General features: G+C 35.0%; 2 protein-coding genes across 3 annotated transcripts; both read left to right on the forward strand.

Moving 5' to 3' along the window:
* Positions 1 to 593: 593 nt before the first annotated feature.
* Positions 594 to 11,118, forward strand: clpxa (caseinolytic mitochondrial matrix peptidase chaperone subunit Xa). 2 transcript variants are annotated; one of them, XM_056259147.1, is made up of 14 exons: positions 594 to 930; positions 1,615 to 1,766; positions 1,930 to 2,047; positions 2,557 to 2,711; positions 2,808 to 2,970; positions 3,563 to 3,604; positions 4,897 to 5,073; positions 5,284 to 5,448; positions 5,553 to 5,641; positions 6,009 to 6,173; positions 7,083 to 7,385; positions 8,524 to 8,616; positions 8,734 to 8,840; positions 9,925 to 11,118. In XM_056259147.1, exons 1-14 carry the CDS (start codon positions 876 to 878, stop codon positions 10,013 to 10,015), a joined length of 1,875 nt encoding a protein of 624 aa, XP_056115122.1. In that variant the 5' UTR covers positions 594 to 875; the 3' UTR covers positions 10,016 to 11,118. The 2 variants fall into 2 exon arrangements, with proteins under 2 accessions (XP_056115122.1, XP_056115123.1); XM_056259148.1 differs by lacking the exon at positions 3,563 to 3,604.
* Positions 11,119 to 12,381: 1,263 nt separating this feature from the next.
* Positions 12,382 to 16,216, forward strand: pdcd7 (programmed cell death 7). Its single transcript, XM_056259149.1, has 5 exons — positions 12,382 to 13,405; positions 14,118 to 14,256; positions 14,358 to 14,588; positions 15,808 to 15,895; positions 15,990 to 16,216. The coding sequence occupies exons 1-5, from the start codon at positions 12,440 to 12,442 to the stop codon at positions 16,108 to 16,110; spliced, it is 1,545 nt and encodes a 514-aa protein (XP_056115124.1). The 5' UTR covers positions 12,382 to 12,439; the 3' UTR covers positions 16,111 to 16,216.
* Positions 16,217 to 16,616: the final 400 nt, after the last annotated feature.

The raw sequence follows: 16,616 nt of genomic DNA on the forward strand, positions 1-16,616 counted from the left end.
TGCGGAGACTCCCCTCATGTGTTTGGAATTTGAATATAATAATGCATTTAAAAGTTAATGGCTAAACGTATCTTTGCAAAAGTTCACAATGCTGCTGCAGATGCAATATAATGTGGACAACATTGAATAAATACATTTTCGTCAGGTTAGATACTGATAATTAATCACTCAAACCCCTTTATCTAAACCTCTCTACACAACCGCCGGACTCGTGCGTCCTCCATGTCTGTAGTTTTTGAACACTTTTCATTCGTGTTTGTAGTTCTAACCGAATCCTCGTCCAACGCGCGATGGGTTGTGGGCAATATCAGCCGTTAGAGTGCGCATCGATCTGCACTTCGGATTCTGACCGGATATAGTAGACCATCCGGGTCTCTTTGGGACACTCATTTCAACATACTACGATTTGGGACGTACTAATTCTATTTTCGAATACTATTTAGGACGGATAGTATGCGAATTGGGACGCAGCAATTGACTAAGCATAAGCGATTCACTGACCCGGTTGTTTGAATCTTCGCATATGGATTCACTCATGATTCACTCATGGATTCACTGACACAAATGATTCTCTATCAGAATGATTCAGTGATTCAAAAGTGTCATCAGTTGTTTACTTGTCTCACAGTGACTAGTTCCGACAGCAGTGTGTGTTTAGTTCAGCTGCATATAGCAGCTTCCAAAATAACGCATTTCGTATATTAATATGTTTGATTAATTTTTATTTAATTCACATATTCTGTTTAAGTCATTTATTATTGTTGGGCCTATATTGAATGGCTTTCAGTGGGTTAGCTCTCAGCTAGCGCTAACCTCCCCAGCGCTCCTCAAAATCAACCGATTCAGTTCGTCAAAAAACAAAACAATTCTGAAACATGTCGTGTACGTGTGCTTTAGCAGCGAGAAAACTCATAAATTCTGCTCATAAAGGTAAGAAGAAAGTCGTATTTTGAGAAATATTGATGTTTGTTTGTTTCTTAGCCTAGTTAGTTTTACTAGCGCTGCTGCTGCTGGTGCGCTAACAATATATATATATATATATATATATATATATATATATATATATATATATATATATATATTAACAAACAAACCACAAATGATGTTCAATGATTCACAAACATTTACATCCACCCTCATATAGAAAATTAGATTTAAATCCTTCATAAAGTAAAACAAAAAAACATTAGACAGTTGTTGACAAGTGCATCTATTGCTGTAACGTTAGCCTACATAATGAGAATTGCCTATAACCAGATTGTTTATTAAAATGTTCACCTACTATAGTGATTTAATTTAGGAATTGTTATGATGTTTAAGGTGTCATTATTTATTTGGCTGTTAGTTTTGCCTGGTTGTTGTTTTAAATCGATTTCTAGATTCATAAAATGAAAAATTAATAGTGTTCTTTGTCAAGACTCCTATAGTCTGATAAGAACCATTATTTTAATGGTTGGATATTTGATTTCTGTTCTAGTAAAGTGTACATTTTGTTGCCAATGTCCTGTAGAGGCACTCTAAACAACATGATAATGATTTCGTAACTGGCATCATGTAATTGTTATTTTGAGTGAATTTCCTCCTGAAGGTCTCATGTTTGTGTATGTGACACAGGAATATCCGGCTCCAGAGTCCAGTTCCTGTCACTGAGCCTCCCGGGAGCTCGTGAGGTTCGTCTGGCACGCCGTATCCCCGTCAGGTCATTCTCCGAGACTTCTGTGTACTTTGCTTCAAAAGATGGGATTAAAGATGGAGATGGCGGAAAGGTACGATGATGGATATACAGCGTTACTTGTCATACACTCCCTATTCTCTGACAACAAGGGTTTAAGGAGGAAATAACAACTTGCCAATGTAATTAAATTCATCCTCTTTCTGGATTTTTATTTATTTATTTTTTAATATGTATATACTTGTCTTCCTTCTAAGAAATCTGTTGGTGAAGGAAGTGGAAAGAGATCCAGCTCAAATAATTCTGGCAAAGGAGGAAGTCAGCTGAGATGCCCTAAATGTGGAGATCCTTGCACACATGTAGAAACATTTGTTTGTGAGTACTTGATTTATTTTCTATGGTTTAATTTTCTATTACCATTTCATTTTCATTTGATTTCATTAATTTTTTTCACACAATTGTTTGTCTGCTGTGTATAATATGAGATTACTCAAGATGATCACTTTTTTTTATTACTGACCTTGTTTCCAAAGAGTTATGGTTTATTTTGCCCTTGTGCATGTTTAAGTAGGCCAGAGTGTTAACTGAACTAACTGTTCAATGCTAAAAATAAATCACACACAAGTTGCTTTTTCATCTGCTGGTGCTTTAATTAGTAACAACGTTTTAAAGTTGCTTTGTTAAAAGTAAAAAATTGAGATTGCATTTTAAATTGCGATTTAAGAAATTCTTTCTTGCTTATTTTATTAATGTTGTTATTATTATTAAATAACAGTATTTCAGTTTCAATTAATCATGCAGCTCTAGTTAAAAGTGAGTAGAATGAGTAACAGTCCCATTATTTTAATAAAATTACACTAAGATGTTATTTCTCTTTTGTGTAGCATCAACTCGCTTTGTGAAATGTGAAAAATGCCACCACTTTTTCGTGGTGCTTTCCGAAACGGATACTAAGAAGAGTTTGAGTAAAGACCCGGAATCCGCAGCAGAAGCTGTCAAGTTGGCTTTCCAACAGAAACCCCCTCCACCACCTAAAAAAGTTGGTTATTCATTTTACTTTGAGATTTTAAAGCAGTATAACACCCCTGGTTGTCTCCATCTTAATATAATATATAATCTCTTTGTTTTCTCGCAGATCTATGCTTATCTGGATAAGTATGTTGTGGGTCAGGACCATGCTAAGAAGGTTCTGGCAGTGGCCGTTTACAACCATTATAAACGCATCTACAATAACATGCCCACAGGCTCCAGACAGCAGCAGGTGGAGGCGGAGAAACAGGCCTCCCTCACTCCTCGAGGTGAGTGTGTGTGTGTGTGTGTGTGTGTGTGTGTGTGTGTGTGTGTGTGTGTGTGTGTGTGTGTGTGTGTGTGTGTAAAACACACATGGAAGGTAGGAGCAGGTGGTTTTCACTAAACAGGTCTTATGTAAGATAAACACAGCCATTAGGAAATGAATCTGTTACAGGATACAAATTAAATCCATGTCCTCAAAAAGCCAGGTTTCACTCTGTCAGCTGAAATTAAAATGAAGAAGTGACCCTGTGGGCAATAGTAGGGATGATTGCTGCGACTTCTACTCTGCATTTACCCAGAAATATGCCACATTAGTTACGTTAAATTGTCTTTTTAAGCATTCTGGTTATGCAGTGTTTCAAATAAAGGATATGACAGTTTGCCAATGTGTTCCTTCTTGAATCTTCTAATCTTCTCCTTCAGAAGCCAAAATAACCTCCGTTGTGATGTGTACTCTGTCCATTAGTATCTAATCCAGCAGCAGCATTTTATGATATCTGTCATCTTTTGGCATTTGTACAATTCAGAAGCATTTTTGCAGCAGAGTTTACTTTTAATTGATCAGGGTTTTTTATAACTGTCCTCCTTTCTCTGTAGAGCTAGAGCTAAGACGACGAGAGGACGAATACAGGTTTACAAGTAAGTGTGTCCACATCCATAATCTTATTGTCCATACAGGATGTCATTTAAACCATTTATTTTTCGAAAGAAGTCTGTTTTATGTTGCTTCAGTTTGCTTTGATTTATGTTGGGTGTTGTACAAATGCCAAAAAATCACATAGTCAGTTTTCTTCATTTCCTTTACCCTTTTTCATTGTTGAAATGTTATATCATTGCATAATTACGTAAGTGGCAATGCATGTATCTGAAAGAATGCTGTCATGTTTTACGTTTGACTGCTGGTTCATGTGTCGCTTTTGTCAAATGCAGCTTTCAGAGGTCCTTGTCACATGAAATCCCTGTAGATCCTATGATTAGAGCAGCTGTGCACACTAAGCAAATTGACCTTACCAGTTCACAGTGCATGATGCAACTAGTCTTTACTGAAGAAAAGAGTAAACATTTCGGTGCTGTTATAACCTAGTATTATTCATGTACTTATTTGCGATTTGCAAAACATTTATATTTAAAAAATTTTAGATTTTGCTTTAATATTTTTTATGTGCTTTTGTCATTTTCTTAGCCATTTTACTAATTTCTATTTAGCTCTAATTGATTTTTATTTCATTTTTAGTTTTAGTCATTTTGATACTTTGACTTAAACTAATTTTATTTCATTTTTGTCATGTTTTTATATTTTATTCTTTATATAGAAAGTATATATGCAAGTATATGTAAGTATAGAGTTTTGATTATAACTTTTTATTATTACCATATGACTCGTAAAGAAATGTTCGATACAAGTTGAAGCTGAATGGACATCATGTGTGGCATGCTTTCAATTACCTAAAAATATTTTTTGGCCCCATCTCTCAGTTCGTTGATCATTGTGATTAAAATTGTCTTCTAATTTTGCCTGTGCAAATGTATATAAAATCTTAAATAATGCACATCTTTGTATCAAAGTTTTTTCAAGTGGTTTAACAAAAATGTGAGCTTTGGATACTTTGATTCAAACCCTTGTTGAATGTCTTGCCTTATAGACTGTAGACCATTGTAAGTGCATTACTGTAAACATATATTTTGTAATTATGATAAGTGAGGTGTTGAAACTATTGTGGTAATTACCAGTGTGCCAAAAAAACTTGACCTTTGAACCTGGAACATTCCTTTTAAAAAATATTATGTAAACTGGACTAATTACATAAGAAATTTTTCAAATTGAGTTTTTCAAAGATACATAATCAAGATTCTGGAAACACTAAGCTTAAAAAATTCATAATTTATGCATTTATTGTTTTGTTTTTGCTGCTGTTGTTTAATTTGTCCAGAGCTGCTCCAGATCGCAGGGATCAGTCCTCATGGAAACGCTCTGGGTGCCTCCATGCAGCAGCAGTTGAACCAGCAGGCAGCTCCAGAGAAGAGAGGAGGAGAAGTGCTGGACTCCACACACACCGACATCAAACTAGAGAAGAGCAACATAGTGCTGCTGGGCCCTACTGGCTCTGGTGAGACCGAAAAACACTTTCAGTGTTGTGTACGATTTGATAGAAGCCTTAATTATTAAACGGAGCAAAGATGGTTTTGATATTTAAATTGATTTTGATCAAATAAAGGCAGCTTTGTTGAGCAATTCGCAGACCCTATACCTTTTAACGTTAGTGTATGTTTTGAGTGTGGTAATATGGAAAAACTAGAAACCTTGAGTTGTGTGACAGGAAAAACACTTCTGGCACAAACGCTGGCCAAATGCCTGGATGTTCCCTTTGCAATCTGTGACTGCACCACCCTCACCCAGGCGGGGTACGTGGGAGAGGACATAGAGTCAGTCATCGCAAAGCTTCTGCAGGACGCCAACTATGTGATCGAGAAAGCTCAGCAAGGTAACAGTTGTGGGAAACATCCTGTGACATTTACCCACATGTATGAAATATTCAAAAATAATTTCTTCAATTAAAGTTCGATTTGGATGTTGAAATTGTTTCAGGTATCGTGTTTTTGGACGAAGTGGACAAGATTGGCAGCGTTCCCGGGATCCATCAGTTAAGGGACGTGGGAGGAGAGGGAGTGCAGCAGGTTTGTTATTAAAAATGAAGCAGATTCTCTGTCCTAGATTACGCACTTCAGATGTGTCACTGATATTCAGCTAAACTTTGACCTAAATCGCAAGAACGCTCACACGGCTGTTAAAGATTTACAGAAACACAGTCTGTTATTCTTGAAATCTCACTTCTGTATTTCTAGTGTACTTCTTTAATCACTAACAAAAACTTATGATGTACTAATTTTGTACAAAATCTGCCAATCATTTTTTATGACTACAGAAAACTGATTTTAGTCATATCTAAAATTTTGATGTCTTTACAGAAAGATTTTTTTTTAAATAACCTAAACTGTGATAGTGTTTTTGTTGTGATGAATAACTTTACGTTGTTTTTTGTAGGGTTTACTTAAGCTACTGGAAGGCACTATTGTTAATGTTCCTGAGAAGAACACAAGAAAGCTGAGAGGTGAAACTGTGCAAGTTGACACCACCAACATCCTGTTTGTAGCATCTGGAGCATTTAATGGACTCGACCGTATCATCAGCAGGAGAAAGAATGAGAAGGTAAGTTCTAAAAGAATGTTGACGCATAAGAATAAAGCTTTATTCACAAAATGGTGAAAGACTAGCTTGGTTATCTTAAATTTCATATTTCATTTCCTTCAGCTAAATTATTCTAATAAATGATCAATGGACTAACGGCCTTAAGAAGTATTTCTTTGTTTAGTATGGGGTTGTCAGGACTACATAAACTGCCATTGCAATGTTTTGGGTCAGCAAGATCCTTTTTATTTTTTTTAAGAAATTAATACTTTTATTCAGAAAAGACTCATCAAATGTGACTGCAGACATTTATAATGTTACAAAATATATCTGTTTCAAAGATGAGTAATTGCTGCTGAAAATTCAGCTTTGCTATCACATGACTATTAATAAGCTATTTTAAATCAGGGGTTGGGAACCTTTTTTGACCAAAGAGATATTTTTTCTTTCATTTTTGGTTAATGCATTTTTCTATAAGAGCCACGGTAAAAAATTTTTTTAAATACCATTAAAAAAAGCATGTTTTGTTTTCAATAACTCGACAATAATAGTAACTTTATCAAGTCCTTAGACAACTATAAACCAAACAAATATGCTAAAAACAATAAATAAGTTGTAATTTGGAATTAATTGTGCAGGGCTTTCACTGTGAGGTTGAGTTACCACCTGAGGAGCATAAATCCTACGTGTGTGTAGAACAACGTACAGTGCTTACACAGTGCTTACATCGACTGTTCTTATGTGGATACTCACCAAGGTGGACATTTTGACATTTCTGTGTGTATTTTTGTATTCTGTTTAAGCGTGCAACAAAAGACAAAGGCTTCTATGCTTGTCCATGTTCCGCTCGGAGCGCGCGGATATATATATATATATATATATATATATATAATATATAATGTGCCCATTGTCTTTATATTCCATATATAGTACCTTGGGTTTGGAACACCGTCTAACATGGGGAAAGGTCGAAGGGCGGCAGCAGCGGCTGACCTGGCAAACACCACAGGTGGAGAGATGGACGCAGTGGCCGAGATCGAGGAGAAAGACCGACTTCTGAAACACGTGGAGGCCAGAGACCTCATTGAATTCGGCATGATTCCTGAGTTTGTGGGCCGTCTTCCCGTTGTGGTTCCACTGCACAGTCTGGATGAGGAGACGCTGGTGCGCATCCTTACGGAGCCACGCAATGCTGTCGTGCCACAGTATCAGGCTCTCTTCAGCATGGACAAGGTTGGTACCTAATCTATATAACTAGAGGTGTCAATAGATTAAACATTTTCATCACAACGAAGCGTACCCTTTTGTACAATTAATCGCGATACTTACGCATACTCAACGTGAAATTAAGCATACTTCATTTGTCTTGTATGACGCATTTATTTTGTCATCATTTGCTATATCCATCAAAGTAAACTATCGGATTGTAGGATTTATTCTCACAAAACTGGAATTTCTGCTAGCTTTTTGTAAATTTAGGTGTCTTTCCATAAAAGGACACATGGAGACTCCAAAAGGATATCTAATAACCAAATCATATCAGGAGACTATATAATTCATAAATTTATGCACACCAAAGCGCACACACACATAAAAAAAAACATTACCAAACAAAACTTTTCAGAATTGAGTGTACAGTGTAACAGCAAAGAGCTTGTTTACATTTTAGACATGTAGGATCAGGATCACATGGAGATGCCAAAGAAAAAAAAAAAAACCAACTTGACATGACTGCATTATATGCCTACTACAGTACATTCAGAATTACTAAACACAGCAACATACACATGACGGATAATAATATTATCCTGAATGTGTGTGGAAACAATGTGAATGTACTGAAATGTGTGTGCATAAATACAATGTGTGATCAGTGTGTTGAGAGCGCACATAATCGGTTTGACATAAACTATGTTAATGACACAATTCCGCGTGTTTCAGTAATTTATTTGCGTTTAATTATTTTAACATGTTAAGAATTGAATTTGAATTGTATGCTGTGTAAATAGGAACTTCCCATTGACTTTGAATTAAGCGAATTAAAATTAAACCCCTAAAATTACAAAATAAAATAATAATAATTAAAAATAAAATACAACTTTTTGCCATTTTTATTATCTCATCTCCTTTTGAACATTCTTTTATTATCATTATTGTTATTTTTTAAATATAATTATATTATATATATATATATTGATATTTTATTTATTTATTCAATTTGTTAATATAAGCAGATGATTTATAGACAGTGCTACAAATTCAGTAAATATATAATACATCATGTAATATAATATGGTAAAATGTGGCATAAGTGAAAAGAAAATCATCAAGTGTTTCTCTAAGGATGTGCTGTGTCTTTGTTTTGTATTAGTGTGATCTCAACGTTTCGACTGATGCCCTTAGAGCGATCGCCAGATTAGCTCTGGAGCGTAAAACCGGAGCCCGTGGGCTTAGATCCATAATGGTAAGAGAATGCTGTTTTTGTTGCTTGTATTGTATTCAGTTTTCCGTTCCTCAAAGGCATGCTGGTTTAATTACGTGTGCTCTTGTGATGTCATAAGCTGCCACTATTTCCCAACAGGAAAAACTGCTGCTTGATCCCATGTTTGAGGTGCCACATTCAGATATTGTGGCAGTGGAGGTGAACAAGGAAGTGGTTCAAGGAAAAGCACCAGCTCAGTACATAAGGTGAGAGCTTCCATGGCCTAAATTTTTTTTTTCATTTTTTTTTTCATCTTATCTGTCTACGCTTAAGTTTAAAACCTATTCTGACTCACCTGGAACTATGGACAGTTTTCAGGCCTGAAGTTATTCTTTTTTCTCTCTCTTTCTGTTCTGAGCAGGAGTAGGCCATTTTAGGGTAAAAATACAATTAAAAGAATAAATAAAAAAACCTTAAAATTGATAACACTTGACAATACAAGTGTTATAACTAACATAAACTAACAGTGAGCAATATATTATTTTACAACATTTCAGATCTTTCTTATTGTTAGTTAATAAAAACACGTGTTCTTTGTTTGTTAGTTCACAGTGCATTAACTAATGTTCACAAAATACAACTTTTGGTCTTCAAAATGTATTAGTAAATGTTGAAATTAACTAAGGTTCATTCTTAGTTCATGTTAACAAATGAAACCTTATTATAAAGTGTTACCAAAAAATGTAAGTATATCATGTATTTGAAGAATCTATTTTGAAGATGCCTTGATCTTTTATTTATCTATTTAAACTGTAATGCACTATTTTTTTATTAAAAAAATAATTATACAATATTTTTAATAATACATATAATTCAATAAATATCATTAAAATCAAATGTATAAGTAAATGTTGAAACATTAACTAAGATTATTAAATGGTGTAGAAGTATTGTTCATTCTTAGTTCATGCCAACTAATGTAGTTACCTAATAAAACCTTTAAAATTAAAGTATATCATGCATTTAAAGAATTTATTTTGAAAATACCTATCTTTTATTTATCTTTTTGAATTGTAATGCACATTGCAATTTTATCAAAAACTTTTTAAACAATATATATTAATCTGCAAACATAATATAATGTTCCTCATTTTGGGTTCATTCAATTACTTAAAGAACTGTGGTTAGATTTGTACATATTGAGAATCTATAAATACACTTGATAGCTTAACTGTCTATGTAAACCAACACACATTGCTGTCCTTTTGAATTTACTAATTACTAATTATTTTAATGGAACTTGGTAGTCATTTGATTAGTGTCATTGACTCTGTTTCTCTCTCCACTCAGAGCTGCTGCTAAAGACTCCTCTGAGGAGGAGTATGATTCTGGAATCGAGGAGGAGAACTGGACAAGACAGGCTGATGCCGCCAAGAACTAAAAACTACAAACCCGGTTTAAAATCAAGACTTTTCTGTAGCTGATTGTTTGCATCCTCCGTTGTCCTAAGGGTCCATTTCTCACTATACGCTTGTGATGATTTGTTACTCACTTTGGAAAATCTTATTCTGTGAATTTATGCCATCTCTTCCCTCACTTTATGTAATCATGGCTCATAGAAATAAGTTCAGTCTACCAAGTCTGTGGGAAGTCTCCCCTGAACCTATCCTCCTAAAGAGATTTATGAAATATAAAGAATTTTATTTTATTTTATTTCATTTTAATTTCTCTTTGCCCTGCTTGGAATAAAATTACACATTTTGTGTCACACTGGTCATGTGCTTGTTATAGTTACTGTAGCAGACATTGAAATAAAGTATCCAATATGACATTTCTGTAGCTGAACCATATGAATAATAATTAGAACCCCACCAGAATATGTATTTGATAAAGGTCTCTTTAATCAAATTATGTCTCTGTATAAGCTAACTTTAAATTTGGCACATTATTTCTTTCCTTCACTCAATGCTGTGGATTGAAGTGGGATTTTTAGATGTCCAGTTTGCTATTACTCTCAGGCTGCTATTTGCATTATTTTAAGTGTCAAGAAAATCAGTAACTGGCTGGAACTTCAAGGACATGCCTACTGTCACCTGATCAATGTCTTGTTTTAATTTCTCCTGTTATTCACAAAGTTGCCCAGTAATGGAAGATGTATTTGTATCGGCAACCAAGTCAACTGGTCTCTTTGAGAAAGTTGCACATCAGTAACTGCAGTAGTTACACAGTGATTTAATCTCTGTGCTGGATTACCGGTGTAATTCATTTTTAATCTCTTCACAGAAATGGATTTCTTTTTCTTTTGAATTGCATTGTTATAGAGTTTACTCACATTAATGCAACGCGGGAAGGGGTTACTTTTTACATAGAGAGAGTAGAAACCTTGTATGATTCAGCCGTCAAGTCAAAGGATATATGTACAAAAAAAATGATGTATGAATAAAATGTAAATATTATCACTGAACAATGCAGGTATTCTGTTGTATTTCAATAAACACAACAATGAGCATTAGATAAAGACCAACAAAGAAACTAAATATGACATTGCTTAATGGACAAACACGTACAGCATAGCATAAAATACATTATGAAATGTAGCATTAAAGGCATAGTTCACTCAAAAATTTAAAATCTGTCATTTATTCACACTCATGGTCAAAACTAGCAATATTTTCTTCCATGGAACCATTTATTTTTCATTCATCATTTTCTTTCACTGTATGGAAAGATGAAATGAAGGTTGTCATCCTGCAAAGCATCTCCTTTTGTGTTTCATGGAAGAAAGGCCTAAAGGTTTATAAAAACATGAGGCTGAGTAAATGATAACAGAATTTTCAGTTGTAGTTAAACTATTCATTTTACTACAGTACAATGCAATGTTAGAGTAATGACTTGAATCAGACAATAGCCTACTCTTTATTTATTGAACAAAGAGGGATAGTATTGACAAAATTAAATATATAAATGCATAATTAAATATACTAACAAATGTTTCAATTAATGGATAAAATAATATTAGCAAAATACGATTTTCTTATATAGAATAGAGAAGAACAGAATAGAATGCAATAGGTAATGTTTTCTAAGAAATCACTTATGCTCAACAAGGCTGCATTTAAAAACATATTGTGAAATGTTATTGCAAATTAAAATGTTTTCTATTTGAATATAATTTAACATTCAAGAAGTTGAGGAGAACAGCATCATTGTCTTCAGTGTCACATGATCCTCCAGAAATCATCCCAATATGCTGATTTCCTGCTCAAGAAATATTTCATATTATTATCAATGTTGAAAACAGTTGTGCTGCTTTAAAGGAATGGTTCACTTAAAAATGAAAATTCTGTCATCATTTATTCACCCTCAAGTTGTTTCAAACCTGTAAGATTTTCTTTCTTCTGCTGAACACAAAAGAAGATATTTTGAAGAATGTCGGAAACAGTTGATGGACCATAGACAGTATAAGAAGTGATGGACCCCATTGACTTCCATAGTAGGAAAAACATACTATGGAAGTCAATGGGGTCCATCACCTGTTTGGTTACCGACATTCTTCAAAATATCTTCTTTTGTGTTCAGCAGAAGAAAGAAATTCATACAGCTTTGAAACAACTTGAGGGTGAATAAATGATGACAGAATTTTCATTTTCAAGAAAACTCTTCCTTTAATTTATAATCAGATTATACATTTTTCCGGTGTCCTCAATGTTAATTTCCATCCTGCTTTAATTTTGAAAGGGATTTTATTTTGAAGCCCTCCCGACCGGAAGTTCTTTCTTCATAATTTCCGGTTATAAGCTGTTCTCTGGACGTTCGTCATAACTGCGCGCTTCAACAAACACTGATTTGATTTTAGCATGAAATAATGGATAACTCTCACCAGTTCGGTTATATGGGCGCTCCGCCTCCTCCCTTCTATGCTCCTGCGTGTACATACGGCGCGGGTTATCCAGGAGGAGGTGCAGGACCACCACCAATGCCTCCTCCGGCTGCAGCGGGACACACATGGAACATGTATCAACATCCACCAGTACAGACTCACTGGCACCAGTTCCCACCCTTCGACCCGAGCAGACCACCTCCAGTCACCTTTGAGCCTCCTCAACACACTGAGAACCCTCCACCCTGGCTCCAGAACCAGTGGAATCAACCAGAACATCATTACAGTGGACATTTCCCACCAAATCAACATCAATATCCAAATTCAGCCCCACCATCATATCAGTCCAACGTCAGGCCGGATCATTCAGCTCACATGTACACCTCCAACCGCCAAAATGACTCATTTACCGACCAGTCTGCGAATAGATCCTGGCTAGATGACAACCAAAACAACAGTAAAAATACTTCAGTGACAGCTTGCGATGAAGAATCCAAGCAGCTGTTGAGAGATCAGCAGTGGATTCAACGTTTCTTGCATTCAAGAATCAGGAACCCCAGTGAACCAAAGCGAACCGAATCCCACCCACCCATCTCTCAGTTCAAAGAAAATCTGTATGGGACTGTTAAAATGCTGTCTGAGTTAAATATCGTGTGCCAGATGCTGAAGGATAATTTGGAGAATGAAGATGTGTGGACTAGTACGCTGTCAAAAGCAGCAGAACTGAAGAACCACATCCAGGAGAGACTGGCCGAGCTGAAGGACCCAGACTGCGTTCGCAGCATCAAGAGGAAAGTACTGCAGATCAACAAGAAGAGAGCCAGGATGAGGAGAAGGAAGGTGGAACTGAAGGAGGAAGAGCTGGAACGGGAGGCTAGACGAGCTGAACGAGAGGCGGCGGTTGATAAATGGCAGATGAAACGCATTCAAGAAGTGGAGGAGAAGAACAGAGTGAGGAAAACTGACAGCTTATATCATATAGGGGGCGCTACACGCTCAGTTTTGGGTCATCCGTTATGCATTGCATTTTCATGATATAAAATATTATTGATAGTTTTATTATTAATTATGCTTTATATATGTAGATGTATTATGATTCTATATTAATAATATCATACAATATGATTTATTCGAAAATGTAATATTAATGAATTGATAATTATGCTATATTCTCTTATATAAATAATGTAATTAAAAACAATTATAAGTATTTTTCTTTTCTCAAAATGTCTCAGTTAAGAGAACATAAATAAAATATATTATGCATTTTAAATAATTTCCCTACTTTGGTATGAATGGATATTAAGAATATTATGGGTGTTTCTTTATTTGTACCTTTCTGCAATCATTACATTTCAAATCAGGGATGTTTTTTGGGGGGGAATATTGATTTATAATTAGTTTATATTTTTCCTTGTGCACTTAATATTACTTTCCATTATGCTAGCTAGTCTTTACTAATATCACTTTAAGAGACTTCTGTTAGTTAATGACCTGTTCCTGTAAAAAAAAAAAAAAAATTTGACATCACTAATATTTTGACTAATTTTAGTTATAGATATTTAACAGTATCAATATGTGAATTTCCTCTACTGTGAACATTTTGTGTGGATGAGTTTATACATCCAGTAATGCCTGATCTAATAGTTTTGTTGTTGTTCAGGAGAAAGAGTTGAAACAGGCCGCAGATGCTGTTCTCTCAGAGGTCAGAAAGAAACAAGCAGATGCCAAGAGAATGCTGGACATCCTCAAATCACTGGAAAAACTCAGGAAACTCAGGAAAGAGGCGGCAGCCAGGAAAGGTAAACATAAAAATAAGATTATGTTTGCACAATTTAATGTAAAAGTTTGTATAACCATATCTTTAATGCTTAATTTCCTTGAATTTTTCCGATTTTAATAGGCATGTTTCCGGGAAAACCGAGTGATGACATATTTGATGGTCACCTGGAGCGGTTGAGGAGTCTGATCCATAAACGCACAGCCATCTACGCAACAGAGGAGAAAGCTCTGAGAGTCATGCTGGAGGGAGAGCAGGAAGAGGAACGCAAACGAGACCGCGAGAAACGACTGAAGAAAGAAAAAGAGAAGCTCTTGCAGAAGAAACGAGATGTGGACGCAATGCTGTTTGGAGGTAATACTGGGTTTGAGTATAGATAGATAGATAGATAGATAGATAGATAGATAGATAGATAGATAGATAGACAGACAGACAGACAGACAGATAGATAGATAGACAGACAGATAGATAGATAGATAGATAGATAGATAGATAGACAGACAGACAGACAGACAGACAGACAGACAGACAGACAGACAGACAGACAGACAGATAGATAGATAGATAGATAGATAGATAGATAGATAGATAGATAGATAGATAGATAGATAGATAGATAGATAGATAGATAGATAGATAGACAGACAGACAGATAGACAGATAGATAGATAGACAGACAGACAGACAGATAGGCAGACAGGCAGAAATATCAATTACATTTTAAAATATATTAAAATAGAAAACAGTTATTTTAAATTGTACAAATATTTCACATATTACTGTTTTTACTTTTTTTGATAAAATAGATGCAGCCATGGTGAGCATACAATAAAAATTGATTCCAAACTTTTGGCCGTTAGTGTGTTTACTACTTACGCAATTATTTGCCCCCTTGGTAAATATGATCAAAGTTGGGTGTAGAAAATAAATCTGCATTGTTAATCCTATTGTGCATTGTTAAAATCTAACCTTTTATTGAAGAATTGAAAGTGGGGGGAAAATCTCATTATGAAATAAATGTTTTTCTCCGAAACACGTTGGGAACAATTATTTGCCCCCTTTTATTAAATACTTTAAAGTATTAAATAAAAGAGGGCAAATAATTGTTCCCAATGTGTTTTGGAGAAAAACATTTATTTCATAATGTGATTTTAACAATGCACAATAGGATTAACAAATGCAGATTTATTTTTTACACCCAACTTTGATCATATTTACCAATAATTCTGACCAGCACTGTATCTACTACGAGACAAACACATCCAGGTCCTAAGCAAGTTTCCTGATCCTTAATCCATTTGGGATGTTTTTTTTCTGAGGACACCACAAGTTGGCAGTATAGCCAGTTTTCTGTCCCTGTACTATTTTAAGGTGTGCTTCACTCGGTGTACAGTGAGTATATGTGGTGCAGCACATCTTAAAATAGTACAGAATAAACCTACAGTCGATCTTTTTGTTCAGTCGTATTTATATGGCACTTGTTTCCCTATTTTTTTAGGTTCATTCATATGCAATACAATGTGCAATTGTTCATTTACATGATTGTAAACTCTCTTCTTTTCTTTTTCTTTAGCTGAATTGCCACCTGATCACCCTCTTCAACCGTTCCATGATTACTACACACAGGCTGAGCGCTCCCTTCCTGCTCTTATTCAAATAAGGTCTGTTTTCAAATCAGAAGTAACCTCTAAAAATAACTCTGAGTAAATGTGATAAAGCTCAAAGAATGTGTTCCTATTGCATTCCCCCTGACAGGAGAGAGTGGGATCAGTTCCTGGTTTCTGTCGAGCACCCCGACGGTACATCGGTTCCTCGAGGCTGGGTTCTGCCCGACCCGCCAGCCGACGACATCTGGGCCACGGCCCTGGAGAAATGACACTTTTGACCCCAAAGACTGTTCAATCATTTGTGGGGGAAAAACGTTTGGTTGGGAAAATGTGTGGCCAGATTAAGTGATGCTAATTTTAGTGAATTTTATGAAAAGAATTCTCCCAAAAAAGCTTTTTTGAGGACCATTGAGATTTTTTACATTGTGACACTTTTTTCGTGACAGTTAATTGCATTTTCCTCAAATTCTCATTAATGTGTTTGGATATTTTTCTGTAATTTTTCTGCATATTTTTCAGTTTTACTGTAATTCTCATTATTCTCAGTGGTAATTTTCATTAGATTCTCATTGCTGCAATACTTTTTTACTGAAATAATTATATTTTGTTATTTAAATACCCTTAAAACTCCAGTAAAACAAATACTACTATAATTTATAAATGACACACACACACATATATAGTGGGTGTGTATACATATATATATATATATATATATATATATATATATATATGTATATATATATATATATGCATTACAGTAATGAGGATGGGG

This window comes from Rhinichthys klamathensis, unplaced genomic scaffold, assembly GCF_029890125.1.
Source record: "Rhinichthys klamathensis goyatoka isolate OS25496 unplaced genomic scaffold, OSU_Roscu_1.1 h1tg000165l_1, whole genome shotgun sequence".
Lineage (NCBI taxonomy): Eukaryota > Metazoa > Chordata > Actinopteri > Cypriniformes > Leuciscidae > Rhinichthys > Rhinichthys klamathensis.